General features: G+C 44.1%; 1 protein-coding gene and 1 long non-coding RNA gene across 9 annotated transcripts in view; one reads left to right on the top strand and one right to left on the bottom strand.

The window, feature by feature from the left end:
• IQCG (IQ motif containing G) overlaps positions 1 to 25,763 on the top strand; it is a 69,731-nt gene that overhangs the window by 13,848 nt on the left and 30,120 nt on the right. For all 8 annotated transcript variants that reach the window (XM_033213268.1, XM_033213263.1, XM_033213266.1 and 5 more), the window contains 5 exons: positions 1,330 to 1,396; positions 2,654 to 2,927; positions 8,044 to 8,276; positions 14,798 to 14,926; positions 21,480 to 21,561. In XM_033213268.1, the coding sequence (XP_033069159.1) occupies positions 1,389 to 1,396; positions 2,654 to 2,927; positions 8,044 to 8,276; positions 14,798 to 14,926; positions 21,480 to 21,561 (726 nt within the window). In that variant the 5' untranslated portion in view covers positions 1,330 to 1,388. The remainder of the gene's footprint in view (positions 1 to 1,329; positions 1,397 to 2,653; positions 2,928 to 8,043; positions 8,277 to 14,797; positions 14,927 to 21,479; positions 21,562 to 25,763) is intronic.
• LOC117084497 lies at positions 807 to 19,014 on the bottom strand. Its single transcript, XR_004437482.1, has 3 exons — positions 18,404 to 19,014; positions 1,747 to 2,057; positions 807 to 1,200 (listed from the first exon to the last, which is right to left on the bottom strand). It is a non-coding gene; the product is annotated as an uncharacterized LOC117084497 (long non-coding RNA).

Below are 25,763 nucleotides of genomic sequence, written 5' to 3'. Positions count from 1 at the left end.
CCCCGTCTCTACTAAAAATACAAAATTAGCTGGGTGTGGTGGCACGTGCCTATCATCCCAGCTACGCTGCAGGAGGCTGAGGCAGGAAAATCACTTGAACCCGGGAGACAGAGGTTGCAGTGAGCCGAGATCACACCATTGCACTCCAGCCTAGGCAAGAAGAGCAAAACTCCATCTTAAAAAAAAAAAAAAAGAAAGATATTCTGCTTAATACGATGCTACTTCCTCCTAAAACTGCCCCTGCATCAGGAAATCTGGCTAGTTTGAAGTATTTTTTCAAATTTATATGAAGATTCTGTTTTATATGTTTGAATTTTTGCATATCAGATTTTTGTTGCAAGAGTCATATGTGCACCACCTCTCTCAGACTTACTTTATTGTGGACAAATTTACATTGGAAATTCACCACTCACTGTCCATTCAGTACAACGCAAAATTCTCCTTAGGTGTTCTCACTGTAAAGCTCATTTAAGCAGAAAGGATTTTGGTTTACTATGGAGGGGTAACATCTTGACAGCAGTGTCAAACTGATTTCCGATTTCCAGGATTAATATAGTTTTTCTTTCTTTTTTTTTTTTTTTTTTTGAGACAGAGTCTCGCTCTGTCCCCCAGGCTGGAGTGCAGTGGTGCGATCTCAGCTCACTGCAAGCTCCACCTCCCGGGTTTACACCATTCTCCTGCTTCAGTCTCCCGAGTATCTGGGACTACAGGTGCCCGCCACCATGCTTCGCTAATTTTTTGTATTTTTTAGGAGAGACAGGGTTTCACCATGTTGGCCAGGATGGTCTCGATCTCCTGACCTCATGATCTGCCCGCCTCGGCCTCCCAAAGTGCTGGGATTACAGGCGTGAGCCACCACGCCCGGCCCCAATTAATACAGTTTTTCTAAATGTCATCTCAGTTATTCCTCTAAGCACATGTGGAGCAAATTCCATTATCTGGCGGATAAGATGGATTGAGTGATCTAATTAAATGTTAGAGTAATTAGAATGATAGAAAAAATCAAGTATGTAGAGATTACCAATTAAAATCGTGGTACGATGGAACACACTAAAACCATGTTGAACGTTAAGTTACCTTAAGAAGAGGCTCACAGAGTGTGTGTATCTTGAGTTTGGTAGAGCAGTAAGAATCCGGATGACTTCATAGACCTGCGGTCCGTGATGTTGGTGTTTCTTCCGCCTCTGGGACTGCTCCACTCTGCACAAAGAGGCGACAGTCACAGCTCCCGTAATCATTTCATTTTCTCTGAATAAAATGGTATCGAAATAACGGAAACATCATTGAAGACTCCCGTAAACTAATCTCGGTGTTTCCTTCCCATTTTAGGTAGCTGCACTTCTGTGAGAGTATAAATATTCCACGGAGGGTAACGAAACTAAAGGAGAATGGAAGAGTAGGTTTACAATTCCTATGTTTTTTGTATACATGTATTTAAATTATGCCTTCTGTTAAAGTTCTGTGTATACCTTATCTACTGCTGTGTGACAGATCACCCCAGAACTTAGTGACTTAAAATACAAACATTTATTCTTTCCCACAGTTTCGGCGGGTCCCAAGGTTAGGAGCAGGTTAGCTGGATGGTGCTGGCTTGGGGTCTCTCCTGCACTTGAAGTTGGCCATGGGTGGCAATGATGGCAGTGATCTGAAGACCTGATGGGGGCTGGAGTATCCACTGCCAAGGTGGTTCATTGACAGAGCTGGCAAGTTGGTGCAGGCTGCCGGCAAGAGGCGTTTGTTCCTTACCCTCATGGATGTGTCCACAGTGCTGCTGAAGTGTCCTCATGCCGAAGCAGCTGTCATCCCTCACACTGAGCGATTTGAGAGAGGAAGGCAGAAGCTGCAATGTCTTTTATCACTTAGCCTTGGAAGTCCCACTCCATCATTGCCACAATAACCTTCTGGTTACATAGGCTGGTCCTACTCAGTGTGGCGTAGACTACACAGAAGCATTAGTACTAGAAAGTGAGAATCATTTGGGCCACCTTGGAGGCTGGATACCACATTCTGGTTTTCACTCATCAGGAGACAGTTTTGGTTAGCATCTAAAGATACTCCTAGGGAAAAAAAGGTAATTTGGGCTCAAATTTAAATTGATCAGCATAGCCAAATTGCATGAGCTACGTATCTTTATTAAACAGTAGGCCAGGTATGGTGGCTCATGCCTGTAATCCCAGCACTTTGGGAGGCTGAGCTGGGTGGATCACCTGACGTTGGGAGTTCAAGACCAACCTGACCAACATGGAGAAACCCCATCTCTACTAAAAACACAAACTTGGCCAGATGTGGCAGCGAGTGCCTGTAGTCCCAGCTACTCAGCAGGCTGAGGCAGGAGAATCGCTTGAACCTGGGAGGCAGAGGTTGCGGTGAGCTGAGATCACGCCATTGCACTCCAGCCTGGGCAACAAGAGTGAAACTCCATCTCAATAAAAGGGGGGAATAAAAAGTAAGTTGTTTGCCTTTGGTTGGTCAAAATGGAAGATATTTAGTAGAATCACACTCCAACTCCTACTTTTTTTTTTTTTTAATCTAGGTTATATTATATGACAACATGAATATCACAGGAGCCCAGCACGTTGCTGCCTGTACTTTTGAGTTAAAGTAATGTTTAAATATTGGTCGCTGACTTATTTTTTCTTCATTCTTTCCTTAGAGACAGCCTGGAAGACTCAAACCTTCCTCCAAAAGTTTGGCATTCTGAGATGACAGTGTCAGTGACAGGCAAACCACCTAGTACCATAGAAGAAGACGGACTACCTAAAGAAACAGACGTAGAAATCATCCCAGAAATCCTAGAAACCCGAGAGCCACTCTCACTTCCAGATGTGCTGAGGATCTCGGCAGTTCTAGAGGACACCACGGACCAGCTCTCTATTCTAAAGTACATCATGCCCGTTCAGTACGAAGGAAGACAGAGCATCTGCATGGTATTTATCCACTCACCATGAGACCATGAGTTACTTTTGCTTTATTTTTTATTTCTCCCTCATTTATAGTACCTATCTCATTAAATGTATTGGTTTATCTTTCTCTCTCTCTTTCCTTCTTCTTCTTTTTTTTTTTTTTTTTTCCTGACAGGGTCTCGCTCTGTGGCCTAGGCTGGAGTGTAGGGGTGCCGTCACGGCTGACTGCGACCTTTACCTCCCAGGCTCAAGTGATCCTCCCGCCTCAGTCTCCTGCGTAGCTGGGACTATAGGTCTGCACTACCACACCCAGCTAATTTTTTATTAAAGTTCTATAGAGATGGCATCTCACTGTGTTGTCCAGGCTGGTGCCATTAAATATCACTTGGGAAATAGCACCTTTATTTCAGATAAAGGGCTACACTAACTATCTGAGATATGTACTCTCAACTGATGGAGTGAAATGGTCATAACTGAAGGTACATTACCAGACAAAATATCCTTTTCCACTATATTGGCATTATCCAAAAAGACCTATACTGAAATCAGTATAAATACAATACGGAGGAGAGGGGATTACTAAGCCGTCCACCCAGCTTGTATTTCTCAGCTGCTGAAACCTAACTGAACTCTAGGCGGAGGAAGTTCAGCTCCAGTCTTCACTTCGCTTTCATCTAAAATGACTTGTCATTGATGAATACGTTGCAACTTGCCTTCCTGAATATCCAGCTGCATTACTGTGTCAGCCATTACATTTTCTTTCTTTTTTTTTTTTTGAGACGGAGTCTCGCTCTGTGGCCCAGGCTGGAGTCAGTGGCCGATCTCGGCTCCCTGCAAGCTCCGCCTCCCGGGTTCCCGCCATTCTCCTGCCTCAGCCTCCCGAGGAGCTGGGACCACAGGCGCCGCCACCACGCCCGGCTAGTGTTTTGTATTTTTAGCAGAGACGCGGTTTCACCTGGTTAGCCAAGCCATTACATTTTCAATCATGTTTTGGACTGCTCTGTGAAGCAGCACTGAGTTATTAGAAAGTTAATTCAGTAGTGCGCAAAGTCTTTATACATGTTTAGCTCTTGTACATTTCAATAACTTAGGTTGTAGGTATAAAATGGAAACAATTTATAGATAGAAATACGTATTTATCAAGTTTTACATAATAGCATTATATAACTTGTGCAGAAGATACTCTTTTTTATTTTATTTTTTTATTTTATTTTTTTGAGACGGAGTTTCGCTCTTCTTGCCCAGGCTGGAGTGTCTCGGCTCACGGCAACCTCCGCCTCCTGGGTTCAAGTGATCCTCCTGCCTCAGCCTCCCGAGTAGCTGGGATTACCGGCATGCACCACCACACCCAACTAATTTTGTATTTTTAGTAGAGACGGGGTTTCTCCATGTTGGTCAGGCTGGTCTTGAACTCCCAACCTCAAGTGATCTGCCCACCTCGGCCTCCCAAAGTGTTGAGATTACAGGCGTGAGCCACCGCGCCCAGCCCAGAAGATATTCTTATGTCTGATTCTATGACCAATGAAAATTGCTATAAAAATGAGAGGGTAAAATGCTTTTCTTTTTTTTTGTTTTGGTTTTGATTTTCATGTCTAACAGTAAAGAAGTCCATATTTATCGAGAGAAGAAAATTACATTTCCCTTTACTTTTCCATTAAAATTTCGAATTTTTAAAAGTATTATTGTTACACATACAGTCTGGGTTCTTAAAACTTTCATTAAAGTTTAAAAAGTTTAGATAAGATTTTATAGAGCAATGGCTTTAGAGTCAGGAGGCATCTGGGATATAGTTTTGTGCGGTTAGCAGTCACTTCACTTTTTTTGGTCTAAGTTTTCTCATTTGTAAGTTGTAATGGAGTTTTACCTAAATGACCCGATAGGTCCCTTCTAGTGCTAGCCTTCTGTGAGTTTTGGGGTAGTTTTAAAATAATATAAGTATCACAGGAATTGTATAATGTAAGTTAACTTCCTTGTTAACTTATGAAGGGCAAACAGATAAGAATCTAAGAACAAAATCTTCCATTGCATTTAAAATAAGAGTCTAATCTTAACAATTTAAGATGGCGAACAAATAGAACACAAGAGACTGGTGTGTTCTTCCTATTTATTATCTCCTTCAACAATAATCAAAAATAAAATGGGTGCTTTGGGAGGCCAAGGTGGGAGAAATGCTTGAGGCCAGGAGTTTGAGACCAGCCTGGGCAGCAGAGAAGACCCCATCTCTACCAAGAAAATACAAAACTTAGCCAGGCATGGTGGCATATGCCTGTAGTCCCAGCTACTCAGGAGGCTGATATGGGACGATCATTTGAGCCCGTGAGACTGAGGCTGCAGTAAGCCAAGGTCACACCACTGCACGCCAACCTGGGTGACAGAGTGAGACCTTGTTGAAAGAGAAAGAAGGAAAGAAGGAAGGAGGGAGGGAAGGAAGGAAGGAAGGAGAGAGAAGGGTATGTAAGGAAGGAGAAGGGATTGGAAGGAAGGAAGGAAGGAAGGAAGGAAGGAAGGAAGGAAGGAAGGACAAACAAATGGGAAGACATTCAGTTAATAAATGAAGTCTTTTCAATGCTACCTGCTGTCAGCCTTTGAAAAGAGTAATTTGCCATCATGGAATCTCAAGAATGAAAATGCTGAATTAATCGACAGTATTAAGCAGCAGTCACTACTCCAGTAAATAAAAGAATGAAACTTTTGCACTGTTTTTTTCTGGTTTATCATAGTGATCTTTTACCCACAGAATTTTCTGACTCAACAGAAACCCCCCTTGGGATTTTACTGTAGTGTAAATAGTAATATATAGTATGTATAATTATGGTAACTTTACCATGATCATGTTGATTAATAGCAATTTAAAAGCCCATTTCTCAATATGTTAGTTTCATATCTTTTAAAAATTGTGAATCTCTTAAAATATTTTTTGGTTTTTATTTCATGGTACTATAGTTGTTCTGACTCATGAATTTGAGGATGCCGCTGCCCTGTAGGGCCTAGGCTATACATTTTTAAATGTTAGTATGTATATGGATGTTTTCTTTCCCAAAGGCTTGACATCCTTTAGCCTCTTAACAACCTTGAAAGGAAAGGTTAGCATTATCCCTCTTTTAAAGCCGTTTTTACAGCTAGGGCCATCTCCAGATACATTTTCCTGTATTAGAATTATGAAATGAAAGGATGAAACGTATATTAATTACCTGGTTCTACCATAAATGAGAGTGATTTGACCAAAGTTTGGAAAGAACTTTCTTGCAGGGAATACTGTTTTTCTTCTCTTTTTCCTTATGGTAAAAAACCCTGTCTTGTATATAGTGTGTGCAATATAAAATATATAAATTTTATATATATATAAATTTTTAGAGGCTGAGCACGGTGGCTCATGCCTGTAATTCCAGCGCTTTGGGAGGCCGAGGCAGGTGGATCACCTGAGGTCAGGAGTTTGAGACCAGCCTGGCCAAAATGGCGAAACCCCGTCTCTACTAAAAATACAAAAAAATTAGCTGTGCATGATGTTGCTCGCCTGTAATCTCAGCTACTCGGGAGGCTGAGGCAGGAGAATTGCTTGAATCCGGGAGGCAGAGGTTGCAGTGAGTGGAGATTGTGCCACTGTAATCCAGCCTGAGCAACAGAGTGAGACTCCATCTCAAAAAAATTTTTTTTAGTGAGTCAGCTAGAACACTTAGCTCATTTCTTTAATTTTATTCTAAAAATTCACATTTCTTTCTAGTAATAGGTAAGTCAGGCCATGTGACACATTTGCGTCCTTTTCCAGATGTCCAGGTATAAAGGTAGAGGAATAGTGGTTAGGGAACTCAGAAAATGGGACATCCCAGAGGTCACAGTGAGACGAGATCACGCCACTGCGCTCCAGCCTGGGCGACAGCGAGACTCCGTCCCAAAAGAAAAAAGAAAAAAGACAGTGGGGCCTCCTAGACCTTACATTTTCCCCTTATCGCCTTAGACAGAATCTAAAATAATAACCGTTTATTTTACCAGTGGGAAATGGGGACACAGAGATGTTAAATAGTTGCCTAAGGTCAATACAGTTGAGAGATGGAGCCGGAGTCAAACACAGTTTCAGAACCCACATGTGTAGTCACTGCACTGTGTGGCCTCTCAGTGGCTCAAGCTTTTAGCCACAGTTTAATTTACACAGGCGTCATCAACTGAAAGGCATATGCTGTTCCTGCGGTCCCTTAATATTCAAGTTTGGGTCTGAAAAAGAAATGATTTTGGCTTTTCCCTCCACGATCCTCAAAATCTACACCACACCACTAAATGTACTATCAACCTCTGCTTTTAGTGTGATTCTCCTTTTTTAATTTATTTTTCATGTTCACATGTTCAATGAACATTTGTGTCTCTGCTATATGCTAGTCATTGTTCTAAGCAATGGGACTGTAAAGATGGCCACATTTATTGAATATCCAATCTTGTTCCAAAAATAACTTGAGACTAGTCTTCAAAAAAAGTTTTTTCTGGGCCGGGCGCGGTGGCTCAAGCCTGTAATCCCAGCACTTTGGGAGGCTGAGACGGGCGGATCACGAGGTCAGGAGATTGAGACCATCCTGGCTAACACGGTGAAACCCCGTCTCTACTAAAAATACAAAAACTAGCCGGGCGAGGTGGCGGGCGCCTGTAGTCCCAGCTACTCCGGAGGCTGAGGCAGGAGAATGGTGTAAACCCGGGAGGCGGAGCTTGCAGTGAGCTGAGATCCGGCCACTGCACTCCAGTCCAGGCGACAGAGCGAGACTCCGCCTCAAAAAAAAAAAAAAAAAAGTTTTTTTTGAAGGGGAACCAAGATCCCTAAGACACTGTACCCTCCCTCCTAGAAACCATGACCTGATGGAAATACTTTATAAAAAATTACAATATGAGAAATGCCTGCTAACAGAGATATTTCACAAAGAACTTTACTTTTGAGCAGAGTGTAGCAGGTGGTAAGTTGGGGAATGACAGAGAGGGGGAATGTTGTGTGAAGTTAGCAGCAGGGCATGGTTTGTTGTGGCTGAAGAAAGGGGCACATTTTCTTGGAGGATAGGGTAGAAGTCAGAGAAGAGAATGTGGAAAAATGTAGACAAAGGCCTCTTTCTTATGGTTGTCTCTTTAACAAAATTATTTCTAATACTGTTTATTGTTTTAAAAGAAAAGCAGAGAAATGACTCTAGAAGGAAAGAATCTAGACAAACTTCCAATGGCCTCAACAGTTACAAAAATACCCAGTCCGCTAATAACCAAGGAAGGACCCAACTTGCCAGAAATCAGACAAGGAGGCCAGTTCGCTGTGGAGTTTCGCAAAACGCAGGATCTTCTCTTCAAAAAACCTGCAAGGCAGATCATCACGACTACGGAGACACTGAAGAAAATTCAGATTGATAGGTAAGGAGGGAAGACATTTGGCAGTGGACTTACGTATTTATACATAGATGAGAGAATGGGTGCCCAGGTGGCTGACTGCTCTCTTCTGCGGGTTAGTCATTACTGTGTATGCAAAATGACTGCTGAGAATAAAATTAGCTAAAGACTGCCTAGAGGTAGGGTGATATGAATGGAAAGCAAGGCGGCTATATGATATGCATAAGTTATTAAGTCTTTTCTGTTTTGTTTCTTTTTTTTTTTTTTTTTTTTTTTTGAGATGGAGTTTCGCTCTTGTCGCCCAGGCTGGAGTGCAGTGGCGCGATCTCGGCTCAGTGCAGCCTCCACCTCCCGGGTTCAAGCAATTCTCCTGCCTCAGCCTCCTGAAGAGCTGGGATTACAGGTGCACACCACCACGCCCGGCTAATTTTTGTATTATTTAGCAAAACCCCAGGTTTCACCATGTTGCCCAGGCTACTCTTGAACTCCTGACCTCAGATGATCCACCTGCCTCTGCCTCCCAAAGTGCTGGGATGACAGGCGTGAGCCACCGCGCCCGGCCGTTTGTCTTTGTTTCCAATTTATTTTATTTATTTTTTAAATTTTTTTCTTTTTCTTTTTCTTTAGACGTATACCTGCAGACTATTTATTTTTTAGAGATGAGGTCACTCTGTAGCCCAGGTTGGAAGCCAGTGGCTACTGACAGAGATATCATCGAGCATGCCGCCCTCAAGCGTCTGGCTTCCAGTGATCCTCTCACAGGGCTGGGACCACAGGCGCGCTGGCTGTTTTCAATTACTGAAAAATGAGAATGGGCCGGGCGCCAGGGCTCACACCTGCAATCCCGGCACTTTGGGAGGCCGAGGTGGGCGGATCACTAGGTCAGGAGTTCGAGACCAACCTGGCTAACACGGTGAAACCCAGTCTCTACTAAAAATACAAAAATTAGCCAGGTGTGGTGGTGCATGCCTGTAATCCCAGCTACTCAGGAGGCTGAGGTAGGAGAAGTGCTTGAACCTGGGAGGCGGAGGTTACAGTGAGCCAAGATGGCACCACTGCACTCCAGCCAGGGCAACAGAGCAAGACTCCGTGTCGAAAAAAAAAAGTGACAACGATAGCAACCTTGCAACATTAGTGTAAGGGTTAGAAATAAGGCTTTAGCCTAGTGCCTGGCACAAATCGGTAGCTATTGTGATGCTTTATCCATTAATAGCTACTTTATAGCTATTTCTTATTATTCTATATAGCCAAATTCCAAACTGTGTTTTAATCCTGAGGGTTTCTTAAAGGCAGTCTAAATTCCCATTGTCTCCTAATTTTTTATTGTCAGCTGCCTCAGTGACAAAGAAGCCTGTTAAGAGGGTGTAACATTATGTTGAGAACTTTTGGTAAATGAGAGTTTACTGCAATTAACCCAGGGCCACTAGCTGTATCCAGTCTGAAGTCTGTTTTTGAAAAGTTTTACTGGAATATGGCATTGCCCATTTGTTTATACGTTATCTGTGACTGCTTTCATGCCACAGTGCAGAGCTGAGTCATTGCCAAAGAGAACTTATGCCCTGCAAAGCCAGATGTTTACTATTTGTCCCTTTACAGAAAAAGTTTGCTGACCTCGGTATTAGACCCTAACCAAGGGTAAGATCTTGCTAAAGTCAATCTGGCCCATATCTGCATCAGACAGAAAGGCATCCTGCTTATAAATTGCCCGGTTCATGTGCTTTTCATTCTCAGTGTGTAGCTCGTATCTTTTCCTAAAAAACCCAAAATACCAGTCGCAATTATTTGTAGGGGATTAGTTTTAGATTTATATTCCATAGGAAATCCAGGGTGTGCTCACAAAATGTACATCTCCACCAGTTATCCAGAATCAAAGTGGAAATCAAAATATCAAAGACATAAAAACTACAACAGGCCAGGCGTGGCGGCTCACACCTGTGATGCTAACATTTTGCGAGGCCAAGGTGGGAGTAAGGAAGGAGACCACTCCTCCCCGCACCATGCCTAGTTCACAAGACAGGAGGAAAGAAAAAGCAAAAAGCTAGAAAGAAACAAAAGTAAGATAAATAGCCAGACAACCTTGGCACCACCATCCGACCCTAGAAGTGAAACAAAGTAATAATAGTAACATCAATCCCTGACCTAAACTACTTATCTGTAAATCCCAGACACTGTATGAAAAAAGCATTGTAAAACTTTTTCTTCTGTTAGCTGATGCATGTAGCCCCCAGTCACGTTTCCCACGCTTGCTCGATTTATCACGACCCTTTCACGTGGACCCCTTAAAGTTGTAAGCCTTTAAAAAGCCAAGAATTTCTTTTTCGGGGAGCTCGGCTCTTAAGACACGAGTCTGCTGATGCTCACAGCCGAATAAAAAACCTCTTCCTTCTTTAATCCGGTGTCTGAGGAGTTTTGTCTGTGGCTTGTCCCGCTACAGGAGAATTGCGTGAGCCCAGGAGTTTGAAACCAGCCTGGGTAACATATGAAATCTCATCTCTACTAAAAATTTAAAAAATTAGCTGGGCGTGGTGGTGCGCACCTGTGGTCCCAGCTACTCTGGAGGCTGAGGTGGGAGGATCACGCAAGCCTGGGAAATTGAGGCTGCAGTGAGCCGTGATTGTGCCACTGCACTCCAGCAGGGGTGACAGTGAGGCCCCATCTCAAAAAAAAAAAACTGAAAAAGCAAAACAACAACAACAAAAAAACTACAACACTTTATGAATTTAAAATGGGAATTTGTAGGAAGTTTGTGTATGCTTTCCTTGCTCTACTCATCTTTATGTATTATGGTCTTATTGCATTGAATTAATAATTACTTTATCGTAACATACTACTGTCAAAAGACAAAATTGCAACAAATCTAAATATCTTAATTGGCTTTTATTTGCAATTCTAAATCAGGCAACACCTCCTTCCATGAAGTAGAAGTACTGTTCTGATGACCTGGGCAGAGGAGGTTGGCTTTACAGGCAGAAAAGGGCTGAAGAAAGCAGAAACAGAGAACATAATGTGAAGCGTCTTATGGAAGTTACTTTCCTGGCTGCAGGTGGTGGCTCACACCTGTGATCCCAGCACTTTGCGAGGCTGAAGTGGGAGGAGCGCTTGAAGCTGGGAGTTCAAGACCAGTCTGGGCAACATAGCGATACCTCATCTCCACAAAAATGAAACAATTAGCTGGGCATGGTGGCGTGCTTTAGTCCTAGCCACTCAGGAGGCTGAGGCGGGGAGGACCACTCAAGCCAGGGAGGTAGACGTTACAGTGAGTTATGATCATGCCACGGCATTCCAGCCTGAGTGACAGGGTGAGACCCTATCTCTAATTAATTAATTAACAATTTTAAAAATCACAAAGTTACTTTTCTTTTTTTTTGGAGACAGCGTCTCATTCTGTTGCCCAGACTGGAGTGCAGTGGCGCGATCCTGGCTCACTGCAACCTCTGCCTCCTGGATCCAAACGATTCTCCTGCCTCAGCCTCCCAAGTAGCTGGGATTATAGGCACGCGCCACCAGGCCCAGCTAATTTTGTATTTTTAGTAGAGACAGGGTTTTACCATGTTGGCCAGGCTGGTCTCCAACTCCCGACCTCAGGTGATCCGCCCGCCTCAGTCTCCCAAAGTGCTGGGATCACAGGCGTGAGCCACTGCGCCCGGCCACAAAATTAGTTTTCTTGGAAAGATTAAAGCAGAGGGGACTTCCTTACCATGCCAGCTAAAACTGGCTATTCTCTCTCTCCCTTGAGTTCTTTGTTATGGAAAATAGTAACTATAATTATTGCCAACTATGTCAGAACATTGAATAGCAGTTTTTAATTTTTATTTTATTGTTATTATTATTATTTTGAGACAGGGTCTCACTCTGTCACCCAGGCAGGAGTGCAGTGGCACAAACATGAGTCACTGCAGCCTCGAACCGCCCTCCTACCTCAGCCTCCTGAGTAGCGGGGACTACAGGCACGTGCCACCATGACCAGACTTTTTTTTTTTTTTTAATTATAATTTTTGTGAGATGGGGGGATCCACGATGTTGCCCAGACTGGTCTTGAACTCCTGGACTCAAGTGATCCTCCTGCCTCGGCCCCTCAAAGTGCTGGCATTATAGGTGTGAGCCCTTGTGCCCGGCCTAAACAGCAGTTTTTTTGTGTTTTTTTTTTTTTTTTTTTGAGACGGAGTCTCGCTCTGTCGCCCAGACTGGAGTGCAGTGGCCGGATCTCAGCTCACTGCAAGCTCCGCCTCCCGGGTTTATGCCATTCTCCTGCCTCAGCCTCCCGAGTAGCTGGGACTACAGGCGCCCGCCAACTCGCCCGGCTAGTTTTTTGTATTTTTTTTTTAGTAGAGACGGGGTTTCGCTGTGTTAGCCAGGATGGTCTTGATCTCCTGACCTCACGATCCACCCGTCTTGGCCTCCCAAAGTGCTGGGATTACAGGCTTGAGCCACCGCGCCCGGCCTCTAAACAGCAGTTTTTTTTAACACTCCACTTAGAAGAGTATCATGAAGAACAGCGACTAGGCGTTAGGAAACCTGGATTATATATTTCCAGCTCTTTCTCAAACTAGTTATGTGACCACAGGCAAGTCACTTAACTTTCCTGAACCTGGTTTACTCATCTCGAAAATGTGAACATTTGGCTGGGTGTGATGGCTCACGCCTGTAATCTTAGCACTTTGGGAGGCTGAGGTGGGCAGATCACTTGAGGTCAGGAGTTTCAGACCAGCCTGGCCAACATGGTGAAACCCTGTTTCTAATAAAAATACAAAAATTAGCCGGGCGTGGTGGCACGTGCCTGTAGTCCCAGCTACTCAGGAGGCTAAGGCAGGAGAATGGCGTGAACCTGGGAGGTGGAGGTTGCGGTGAGCTGAGATCGCGCTACTGCACTCCAGCCTGGGCAACAGAGCGAGACTCCATCTCAAAAAAAAGAAAAAGAAAAAAGACCCAGAAGGAACATCATAATGAAATTGGAATTATTCCAGGAATGCAAAAATAGTTTAGCATCAGAAAATGTAAATAAATAAATAAAAAGAAAGATCAATAGATGCAGAAAAGACATTTGGCAAAATTCAACATATATTCATCATTTAAAAACCAATACCAAAAACCTCTTAGCAAACTAGAAATTAAAGAAAACTTTTTTTTTTTAGCCAAGTGACGTGGCCCACACTTGTAATCCCAGCTACTCAGGAGGCTAAGGCGGGAGAGTCACTTGAACCCAGGAGGCAGAGGTTGCAGTGAGCCGAGGTAGAGCCACGGCACTCCAGCCTGGGTAACAGAGCGAGTCTCCATCTCAAAAAAAATAAAAATAAAAATAAAAACATGTAAAACTACACGTATTACTTAAATAAAACACACAAACACATAATAAAAGTATCACAACATGCTAGAGAAGAATAATCACCAAATTCAGAAGAGTGTTTATCTTTGGGGAAGATTGAGGAGCCTGGGACTAGAGACTTCAGATATATCTGACATATGTAATCTAAAAAAAAAACAAGTCTCTACCATGGTAAAATATTTAAATTTGGTGTTGCATACATAAATATTCATTATTTTATTCATTATACTTTCTAAATTTTCGAAATATTTCGTAATTTTGAAAAAGTTAAATCATTAAAACAAATTTTTTTAAAAAACCTAATCAAACTTTTGCGTTTTTTTCTTTTTTCTTTTTCTTTTTTTTTTTTTTTTGAGACAGAGTCTGGCTCTGTCAGCCAGGCTGGAGTGCGGTGTCATGATCTCAGCTCACTGTAACCTCTGCCTCCTGCATTCAAGTGATTCTCCTGCCTCAGCCTCTCAAGTAGCTGGGATTACAGGTGCACACCACCACACCTGGCTAATTTTTGTATTTTTAGTAGAGAAGGGATTTCACCATGTTGGCCAGGCTGGTCTCAAACGCCTGACCTCAGGTGATCCACCCGCCTTGGCCTCCTGAAGTGCTGGGATTACAGGCGTGAGCCACTGCACCTGGCCTGGGTCTTAACCTGTGTGACTTCTGTAGCCCTTTGTGAATGTAGGGAAATGCATATTTTTTATATGTATATCAATACATATATATAAATATTATATATATATATATATATTTTGAGACCAGGTCTTGCTACATAGTCCCAGTTGATCTCAAACTCCTGGGCTCAAGCAATTCTTCCACCTCAGCCTCCCAAGTAGCTGGAATTAGGGCGCATGCCACTGCACGTGGCCTGAAAATATGATTTATTTATTAATTTATTGAGATGGAGTCTCGCTCTGTTGCCAGGCTGGAGTGCAGGGGTGATTTTGGCTCACTGCAACCTCCAACTCCCAGGTTCCAGTGATTCTCCTGCCTCAGCCTCCCGAGTAGCTGGGATTACAGATGCGTGCCACCACGCCCGGCTAATTTTTTTGTATTTTTAGTAGAGATGGAGTTTTACCATGTTGACCAGGATGGTCTTGATCTCCTGACCTCGTGATCCGCCTGCCTCAGCTTCCCAAAGTGCTGGGATTACAGGCGTGAGCCACCACGCCAGGTTGAAAATATAATTGATTAACTCATTTTTTTGTTGGTCTGTTTCTCCTTACAGGCAGTTTTTCAGCGATGTGATTGCAGATACCATTGAGGAGTTGCAAGATTCGGGTACTTACAACAGTCTCCTGCAAACTTTGAGCAAAGAGAGGGAAAACAAAATGCATTTCTATGATGTCATTGCCAGGTCAGAGTAATGTTAGGTTTACTTGCTTTGCTGTATTTTAAAGTGCTAAAACACTCTTACTGGAAATCCTTGAATGTTAAAGCAAACCAGCCATGTACTTTCCAGGGAAGATTACTAGAAGTCAGAATTTGGGTTTTCTTCCTAGTTCTGCTGGGACAGTAAGTCAGATTTCTAGGCCTTCGTTATCTGTATTTACAATATGTCAAGACAATTCTTCCTTTTCTAGTAATCTTTCTTAAGATTGAATTCGGCTGGGCGCGGTGGCTCACACCTGTAATCCCAGCACTTTGGGAGGCTGAGGCGGGCGGAGCACGAGGTCAGGAGATCAAGACCATCCTGGCCAACATGGTGAAACCCCATTTCTACTAAAAATACAAAAAATTAGCCGGGCGAGGTGGCAGACGCCTGTAGTTCCAGCTACTCGGGAGGCTGAGGCAGGAGAATGGCGTGAACCCGGGAGGTGGAGCTTGCAGTGAGGCGAGATCGCACCACTGCACTCCAGCCTGGGCAACAGAGCGAGACTCCAGTTTCAAAAAAAAAAAAAATTTTAATTCACTGAAAATCACTGAACAATAACAAATGAATGCCAAGGACAGTTTTTCTTTTCCAGAACCTTTCAACTTACAAATTCTTTCTAGAACTGCTTTTTTTTTTTTTGGTTTGTTTTGTTTTTTTGAGACGGAGTCTTACTCTGTCGCCCAGGTTGCAGTACAGTGGCACGGTCTCAGTTCACTGCAACCTGTTTCCCAGGTTCAAGCGATCCTCCTGCCTCAGCCTCCCAAGTAGCTGGGATTACAGGTCTGCACCACCACGCCCAGCTAATTTTTATTTTTAGTAGAGCTGGGGTTTCACCATGTTGGCCAGGGTGGTCTCGAACTCCTGACTGCAAGTGATCCACCCACCTTGGCCTCCCAAAGTGCTAGAATTACAGGCGTGAGCCACTGCACCCAGCCTGGAACTTTCTTTGGATGTCAATCCTGTAATGATTGATCCTGAATTTTTCTTTTTTTTTTTTTTTTTTTTTTTTTTTTTTTTTTTTTTTTTTTTTTTTTTTTTTTTTTGTTGAGACGGAGTTTCGCTCTGTCGCCCAGGCTGGAGTGCAGTGGCCGGATCTCAGCTCACTGCAAGCTCCGCCTCCCGGGTTTACGCCATTCTCCTGCCTCAGCCTCCCGAGTAGCTGGGACTACAGGCGCCCGCCACCTCGCCCGGCTAGTTTTCTGTATTTTTTTAGTAGAGACGGGGTTTCACCGTGTTAGCCAGGGTGGTCTTGATCTCCTGACCTCGTGATCCGCCCGTCTCGGCCTCCCAAAGTGCTGGGATTACAGGCTTGAGCCACCGCGCCCGGCCGATCCTGAATTTTTCTTGTCCTTTTTTGCTTATTTACCATCTGCATTGTTTTTTTCCCATTCTTAGAGAGATTTCCTTAACTTTGTCTTCCAACTCGTTCTTTTTTTTTTTTTTGAGACAGAGTCTCTCTGTCACCAGGCTGGAGTGCAGTGGCACAATCTTGGCTCACTGCAACCTCCGCCTCCCAGGTTCAAGTGATTCTCCTGCCTCAGCCTCTCTAGTAGCTGGGATTATAGGCACCCATCACTGTGCCTGGCTAATTTTTGTATTTTTGGTAGAGACAGTGTTTCACCATGTTGGCCAGGATGGTCTCGATCTCTTGACCACATGATCCACCCACCTTGGCCTCCCAAAGTGCTGGGATTACGGGCTCTTTTTCTTTTTTTTCTGAGACTGGGTCTTGCTCTGCCTCCCAGGCCGAAGTGCAGTGGCACGATCACAGCTCACTGTAGCCTCAACCTGGGTCCCAGGCCCAAGTGAGTAGCCTCCCGAGTAGCCGGGACCACAGGTGTGTGCCACCATCCCTGGCTAATTGTTTTATTTTTGTAAAGTCAGAGTCTCACCATGTTAACCAGGCTGGTCTCAAAATCGTGGGCTCAAACAATCCACCCACCTCGGCCTCCCAAAGTTCTGGGATCATGCCTGTAACCCCAACCACAGCTGGCCTTATCTTCCAACTCTTGTGTTTAAGTTTTCAAAATGTTATGCTAACATTGATTTCTAAGAGCTCTTCCCTGAGTTTTTCATTTTTTATGGTATCCTTTTTTGTCACTCAGGCTGGAGTGCAGTGGCATGATCTTGGCTCACGGCAGCCTCAACTTCCTGGGCTCAAGCAGTCCTCCTGCCTCAGCCCCTCAAGTTGCTGGGGACCCAGGCATGCCCAGCTAATTTTTTGTATTGCTTTGTAGAGATGGGGTTTTGCCAGGTTGCCCAGGCTGGTCTCGAACTCCTGGGCTCAAGTGATCTGCCTGTCTTGGCCTCCCAAAGTGCTAGGATTACAGGTTTGAACCACCATGCCCAGCCTTCTCATATATTTCTAAGAACATTAATTATAGTTGTCTTTCTTTGTTTTAAATTGTCTTCTGTTTCTTGTATTGTCTTTCTTCTCTCTGAGTTACTTTTTCTCCCGTTTGTTTTAGTTCTGTTTTGTTTTGTTTTTGAGACAGAGTTTCACTCTTGTTGCCCATGCTAGAGTGCATGAGCCCGCCTAGGCCTACCAAAGTGCTGGGATTACAGGCGTATGGCACCTGCCTCGGCCTCCCAAAGTGCTGGGATTACAGGTGTATAGTGCCCGCCTCGGCCTCCCAAAGTGCTGGGATCACAGGCGTATGGCGCCCGCCTCGGCCTCCCAAAGTGCTGGAATTACAGGCGTATGGCGCCCGCCTCGGCTTCCCAAAGTGCTGGGATTACAGGCGTATGGTACCCGCCTTGGCCTCCCAAAGTGCTGGGATTACAGGCGTATGGTGCCCACCTCGGCCTCCCAGAGTGCTGGGATTACAGGTGTGAGCCACCACACCCAGCCTTCTGTTTTTTTTGTTTTGTTTTGTTTTTTAATTTACATCTAAATTTTTTAGAGGAAAATGTTACTCTGTCACCCAGGCTGGAGTGTGGTGGCACGATCATATAGCCCACTGCAGCCTCAAACTCCTGAGCTCAAGCTATCCTTCTGCCTTAGCCTCCTGACTAGCTGGAAGACATTTGCCACTATGCCCAGCTAATTTTTTATTTTTTTTTAAGAGACGAAGTCTCACTATGTTGCCCACGCTAGTCTCCAACTTCTGGCCTTAAGTGATCCTTCCACCTTGGCCTCCCAAAGTGTTGGGCTTATAGGTGTGAGCCACCGCACCTGGCTCTAGTCTCTGCTTTTAATGTTAGGGGAATTGTGTTTGGTCATCTTTGGCTGTCCGTTTGTATTTAAGAGTGAAGTGCAAAGAAGCTGATGGATGCTCTGCTTTGCGCATGTGAACAGCGCTGTACTGTAGCAAGGCTGGGCAGAAAAGAAAAGCACATCTTCTCCCTCGGTGTGGTCCAATCTTTGCTGGGAGGGGTGAGGGGCAGTGAAGAAGTAATGGTTACTCTCTCACTACCCGTGTGTTGAGAGCTGGCCAGGGAAAGGCTGGGGAAACTCACCGTCCAGTGAGCAGAATGTTTTTCGGTCCCCCTGTTTTCAGCATGGCCCTTCATCTCCACCTCCAGCTGTGTCTGGTGTCTGTCTCCAAGTCCAAATCCTCAGTTCAACCATTCCAGGAAACCTGTGGCCAAAACTGACCAAACACCCGTGATCTCCCGAGAGGAGGAAAGGCAGCTGCTTGGCCCCAGGGCTGGGAAGGGAATCAGGTCATCCTGCTCCTTTGCCAGACTTTCACTCACTCCCCCTGGATTTCGCCCTGTGGCACGGTTGAGCCTTTGAAGATGTGTGGTGCCCTCATGTGCTGAGCTTTTCTGGGGGGCCGTAGCTTTATTCCATTTTCTTCTTCTTGGTTTCTCATTCTGTACACATTTAGATCTCATTTTTCTCTCGTCTGCTTTGTATCTTCTTTAATTTTGCTGATGTCTGTCAGCTGCATCATTTCTTCTCCCAATCTGTTTGTCTTTACAGGTTTACATCTTTTATTATTTCTTGCCTGTTATTTTAGTATTGTTTCAGGAGGGAACGGAGGGCTGGGCACGGTGGCTCACACCTGTAATTCCAGCACTTTGGGAAGCCGAGGCGGGTGGATCACTTGAGGTCAGGAGTTTGAGACCAGCCTGGCCAACATGGTGACACCCCACCTCTACTATAATACAAAAATTAGCCAGGCATGGTGGTGCGCACCTGTAGTCCCAGCTACTCAGGAAGCTGAGGCAGGAGAATTGCTTGGACCCTCAAGGTGGAGGTTGCAGTGAGCTGAGGTCATGCCACTGCACTCTAGGCTGGGCGACAGAACAAGACTCTGCCTCAAAAAAAAAAAAAAAGAAGGAACAGAAATAAATGCGTGTGTTCACCTGCTAAATAAAACAAGAAAGAGCACATAGTTATGTCAAGTGAAGTTAGGGTGAAAATTATACCCATAATATAACTTAGTTTTGTAAGAGAAAACTTATAGCATGTATTGACTGGAAGGAAATATAATAAAATTTCAATGATAGTTAATTCCAGATAGAGGGAGTATGGGTGATTTTTATTTCTCTTCATACTTTCTTTGCATTTTCAGATTTTCTAAAATGGGCACTTTTTTTTAATACCTTAAGTTCTAGGGCACATGTGCAGAACGTGCAGGTTTGATCCATAGGTATACATATGCCTTGTTGGTTTGCTGCCCCATCAACTCGTCATCTACATTGGGTATTTCTCCTAATGCTCTCCCTCCCCCAGCCCCCCACCCCCCAACAGGCACCGATGTGTGATGTTCCTTGCCCTGTGTCCAAGTGATCTCATTGTTCAATACCCACCTATGAGTGAGATCATGGCAGTGTTTGGTTTTCTGTCCTTACAATAGTTTGCTCAGAATGATGGTTTCCAGCTTCATCCATGTCCCTGCAGAGGACACGAACTCATCCTTTTTTTATGGCTGCCTAGTGTTCCATGGCGTATATGTGTAAAATGGGCACTTTTATAATCTCATGTGAACCATATTTGTTTGTTCCAATAAACCTGTCCTTGAGATACTGAATTAATAGTAGAGGGAAAGTATTCATTCTGCACCTTTCTTATCTATTTTTTGTGATCTACGAATGGGAAGTATAAAATCAATAGTTTGTTTTGGCAATGACAATCTCAAAATTCTAGTTAACTATATGCTTTCTAAAAATTCCTGTCTGGGCTCAGTGACTCACGCCTGTAATACCAGCACTTTGGAAGGCCAAGGCGGGTGGATCACCTGACGTCAGGAATTCAAGACCAGCCTGGCTAACATGGCAAAAACTCATCTCTACTAAAAATACAAAAATTAGCCAGTGTGGTGGCGCCTGTAATCCCAGCTACTCAGGAGGCCAAGGCAGGAGAATTGCTTGAACCCAAGAGGCAGGGGTTGCAGTGAGTCGAGATCGTGCCTCTGCACTCCAGCCTGGAGAACAGAGTGAGACTCTGTCTCAAAAAAAGAAAAATACATACATAAAAATAAAAATTCTTGAGTAAAAATCTTTACCTACCTGCAGTTTAGTGATAAGTCTTTTTTGTTGTTTTGTTTTGTTTATTTTGGTATTGTTTTGCTATTTTTTGTTTTGAACCTAAATGATGGGATTGCTGGAGAGAAGCAGAAGGCTGTTTCTCAGAGCAGATTGAGAAACAGTCAAATAAAGAAGCTAAGTTCACAGGCTCTGGTGTCAGATAGTCCTGACTTTGAACCCCTTTCTGCCATTTACTGTTTGTGTGACCATGGCAAGCGTGTTAGTCCAGGTCTTCTGAGAAATGGATGCCAAGATGGAATTATTCACGCAAAGATTTTATCAGGGGAAAGATCTGCATGAGAGAAAATGGGGAGGGAACCCTCAGAACCAGTGCAAGGCCGACCCCCAGTGAAGGAAAGGCTAGAAGACACGGCTGTGTTTGGTAAGGTCATCAGGAGTCCTTGAGCCAAAGTCAACCATCAGAGATGCCCTGGCTCCCCAGGAAAGGCCCGTCCCATGCGATTCCTGCCACACTTAATAATGGGATGGGAGCAGTCTATGGGCAGTGTGGCCTCAGAACACACAGAAGGACGTCAGAGCCTGGAAGCCGGGACCCTTGCTGATTTACGCCCCCTGTAGGTGGAGATCGGTGAGGCACATTCTCACATCCAGCACATCAACTTACCTTAGCTGTCTACACCGCATTTTCTCATCGGTAAAATAGGAATCAGGCTGTTGTGAGGGTAAGAATGTGTAATTAAAGTGTCCAAAGTAGAAAGGATTCTTCTTTCTCCTCTTGCTGTCTTTCTCTTCTTCACTTTTTCTCAGCAGCTATTTTAGATTCAACACTGATAAGCCAGAAAATCTTCCTCCAATCTATTAAAACAAATCTGTCTTTTAAAACATGTTATTGAACATGTGTGAGGTGGACCAGCACCATTGGCATCCCTTGGGAACTCGATAGAGATGCACGTTTCAGGGCCCCTCCCAGACTTGCTGAGTCAGATTCTCTGGGGTACAGTCGAGGAATTCGGTTTTCTTATGTGCAGGTGATCCTTGTGCACACTAAGGTTTGAGAGGCACTGCTCTAAACACAAATCATTCTTATATCTTCTAGGGAGGAAAAAGGAAGAAAACAGATAATATCACTTCAAAAACAGCTAATTAATGTCAAAAAAGAATGGCAATTTGAAGTCCAGGTAAGAATTACCTGCTTAACACCACAAGTCACTGAGCTAACACAGCTATTAAATATATGGAAGCCATCTTAAGCAGAGAAGAGTTACACATAAAAGATTGTTGTTTCTTCTGGCGTTCCTTTACTATTGAAAATATAGCCGGGCACGGTGGCTCATGCCTGTAGTCCCAGCACTTTAGGAGGCTGAGGCGGGTGGATCTCCTGAGGTCGGGAGTTTGAGACTAGCCTGGCCAACATGGTGAAACTCCATCTCTACTAAAAATACAAAAATTAGCCGGGTGTGGTGGCATGCACCTGTCATCCCAGCTACTTGGGAAGCTGAGGCAGGAGAATCGCTTGAACCCTGGGAGATTTCAGTGAGCCGAGATTGCGCCACTGCACTCCAGCCTGGGCGACAGAGCAAGATTCCGTCTCAGAAAAAAAAAAAAAAAAAAAAACAGAAAATATAAAGAGAACAACTAGAGAGCTGGCCTGGGTTGTACAGGTGTGTCTGGAGTATAGAGCCCTAGGAGACCCCATCCCCCTGGAGCTCTTAGTTCTCATCCTCATATCCCACCCTCCCCTACAGGGGGCCTCGTCTCAGGCGGTCTCTTGTATTCTCGCATCCCAGATGGAAAAGTATGTTCCTAAAGAAGACATTAAGCACATTATGAACCTTCTTATACATGGTGGTTGAGCTTTATCATGTTTCTTATGTTGTATTTTGAGGATCAAGTGGATTTGCGAGCTTTTGTGTCATTAGGACCTAACCTCATATCTAGTTTACTTTTATAAGAAAATGCATCCCAAGTTTTAAGGAATGGACTTGCAAAACAAAGTTGGGGCTATAACCTAAGCAGTTAGAAACAAGCTGTATTAGGACGACTGATAACTTTTCTATGAGCAGTTTAGAAAGTTACAGAGGATGGCCGGTCACGGTGGCTCATGCCTGTAATCCCAGCACTTTGGGAAGCCAGGACAGGTGGATCACGAAGTCAAGAGATGGAGACCATCCTGGCCAACATGGTGAAACCCCGTCTCTACTAAAAATACAAAAATTAGCTGGGTATGGTGGCGGGTGCCTATAGTCCCAGCTACTCAGAAGGCTGAGGCAGGAAAGTTGCTTGAACCCGGAAGGCTGAGGTTGCAGTGAGCCGAGATCACGCCACTGCACTCCAGCCTGGGTGACAGTGTGAGACTCCATCTCAAAAAAAAAAAAAAAAAGAAAGAAAAAGAAGAAAGAAAGTTACAGAGGATGGCCTGTTATCAGCTTTTCATTGACTAGCTGTTTGGACAAGTTTATGCTTCACAGAAGGGAATTTTCATTATTCCCTACATAGATGTTGGAAAACTATTTTATCTATATTTTTTATTTTTATTTTTATTTTTTGATGGAGATGGAGTCTCACCCTGTCCACTCCATCACCCAGGCTGGAGGGCAGTGGCGTACGCAATCTCGGCTCACAGCAACCTCTGCCCCCTGGGTTTAAACGATTCTCCCGCCTCAGCCTCCCAAGGAGCTGGGACTCCAGGCGTGCACCACCGTGCCCACCTAATTTTTAAAATATTTTCAGTAGAGACAGGGTTTCGCCATGTTGACCAGGCTGGTCTCAAACTCCTGACCTCAGGTGATCTGCCCACATCAGCCTCCCAAACTGTTGCGATGACAGGCGTGAGCCACCATAGCCAGCCTACTTATTTATTTTAGACACAGGGTCTCATGCCGTCACTCAGGCTGGAGTGCAACGGCACAATTATAGTTCATTGCAATCCTGGGCTTAAGCAATTCTCCCCCCTCAGCCTCCCGAGTAGCTGGGACTACAGGGCACTCCACCACACCAGGCTGCGGTTTAATTGTTTGTAGAGGTAGGTAGAGGTGGGGTCTTGCTTTGTTGCCCAGGCTGGTCTCCATCTCCGGGCCTCAGATGTTTCTCCCTCCTTGGCCTCTCAAAGCACTGGGATTACAGGCGTGAGCTGCCATGCCCAGCTGAGAGAATATTTTTATTTTATTTTATTTTATTTTATTTTTATTGGTTTTTGTTTTGTTTTGTTTTTGAGACACGGTCTTACTTTGTCACCTAGGCTGGAGTGCAGTGGAGTGATCTCAGCTCACTGCAACCTCCGCCCCCCCAGGCTCAAATGATTCTTCTGCCTCAGTCCCCAGGTAGCTGGGACTACAGGCACCCGCCACCACACCCAGATAGTTTCTTAAATTTTCGGTAGAGACAGGGTTCCACTACGTTGTCCAGGCTGATCTTGAATTCCTGAGCTCAAGTGATCTGTCCGCCTTGGCCCACTGCCATAGCGCTAGGATGATAGGTGTGAACCACTGCACCGGCCTGAGAATATTGTAAGTATATGTGGAATAATTGTTTTTAAAAGGTCACTAGGAGGTGGAAGGATCACTTGAGGCCTGGAGTATGAGACCAGCTTGGGCAACATTGCAAGACTCCGTCTCTATAAATAAATAAATTATAAAAATAACCAGAAAAGTAAAAAAATTATCTGGAGGTGGTAGTACACATCTGTAGTCCTAACTGCTTCGCAGGCAGTGGGAGGACTGCATGAGCCTAAGAGGTCGAGGCTGCAGTGAGCTGTGGTCTCCCCACTGCACTGCAGCCTGGGCGACAGAGTGAGACCATCTCAAAAACAAAGTCACTAGACTTTCCTTGAAGATATTATCTTTAAGTCTTCCAAGCAAATTGCATAACGCCTTCTCTCATTTTGTATTTGCCAATCACAAAGCACCTTAGGCAGCTCTAGGTCTTGGTGCCATTATCCCTATTAACCCTCTGCGTGTAGCTTATATTTTTTGAAAACCACTTTTCTTCTCCGAGAAGCTTCATGAAAACTAGTTTGTGTTTAAGTTTTCTCTGTAACGAGTAGACTTTTTCAGAGGTTTCCTAGCTCTTTTCCCTGAAAAACTCTCATAATTTAAAAAGACTAATATAAATATCTTCTATTTTAAAAGTCATGAAGCTTTTGAGATTATCTTATAGTAGATAAACATCTTTTATGTATGTTTTAAAATAGAAGATATCTATTTATTTATTTATTTTTATTTTTGAGACAGAGTCTGGCTCTGTCGCCCAGGCTGGAGTGCAGCAGCTCGATCTCGGCTCCCTGCAACCTCCACCTCTCAAGTTCAAGTGATTCTCCTGCTTCAGCCTCCCAAATAGCTAGGATTACAGGTGTGAGCCACCATGCCTGGTTAATTTATGTGTTTTTAGTAGAGATGGGGTTTCACATATTGGCCAGGCTGGTCTCGAACTTCTGACCTCAGGTGATCCACCCGCCTCGGCCTCCCAAAGTGCTAGGATTACAGGCGTGAGCCACCACGCCCGGCCAGAAGATATTTACGTTAGACTCCGTTTAAGCCCTCCAAAACAATGTCAGAAGAAACCTCAGATTTAGCACTTTGCCAGTTAACTCCCGTCCTGCCATGAGGACCACACCTGTTGATGGTAGAATTTTCAGTCCTTGCTCCTGAGACTTACCTCCTGAATTGTATTCTCAGCCAAAGTAAAACCAAAGCAGAATATCACTCAGATATTGGGATCATCAGCAAAAGAATAGGTTAAGAAACCAAGATTCTGCTTCGTAGTGGGTCTTAAAAAACAAGAAAAGAAAGAAACCAAGACTAGAAGATCCAAGGCAAGCCTTGGAACAAAAAAGAGCTACCAAGAGGAAATCCAGTTAAATCCCTAGAGCCACTGAAAGCCAGTCATCAGGTCAAGGTTGGAAAACAAGAAGACAGGAAGTATATGCACATTAGGGACCCGCGGGTCAGAAAATGACGCAACAGGAATGGCAGGTTTCTGTATATGGAAGTGTTGGTGGTAGCTTAGATGTGTAGGATTAATTGCCTTAGATACTCGGCAAAAAGAAAGAGTCACAAAGGAAAAAAAGTTTCAGACTTCTGAACATCAACATCCAAAGCAAGATAACAATGGATCAGCATTTTCATGAAACTACTGGGAAAAAAAAGAACCAAGATTCGTATATAAAAATCTATCTTTTATATATCAGCAACAGACTTAGAATAGAAAATTGAAATTTTATATATATTACTACAATAGCATTAAAACTATCAATACCTAGCATTGAATCTAACAGCAGCAACAAAAATAATAGTAAAACACACACCAGCAGGCCCAGCTAATGTCTGTGTTTTTAGTAAAGAAGGGGTTTTGCCATGTTGCCCAGGCTGGTCTCAAACTCCTG

Source organism: Trachypithecus francoisi, unplaced genomic scaffold, assembly GCF_009764315.1.
Source record: "Trachypithecus francoisi isolate TF-2019V2 unplaced genomic scaffold, Tfra_2.0 Lachesis_group0, whole genome shotgun sequence".
NCBI classification, from domain to species: domain Eukaryota; kingdom Metazoa; phylum Chordata; class Mammalia; order Primates; family Cercopithecidae; genus Trachypithecus; species Trachypithecus francoisi.
This window is presented reverse-complemented; position numbering and strand designations above follow the sequence as displayed.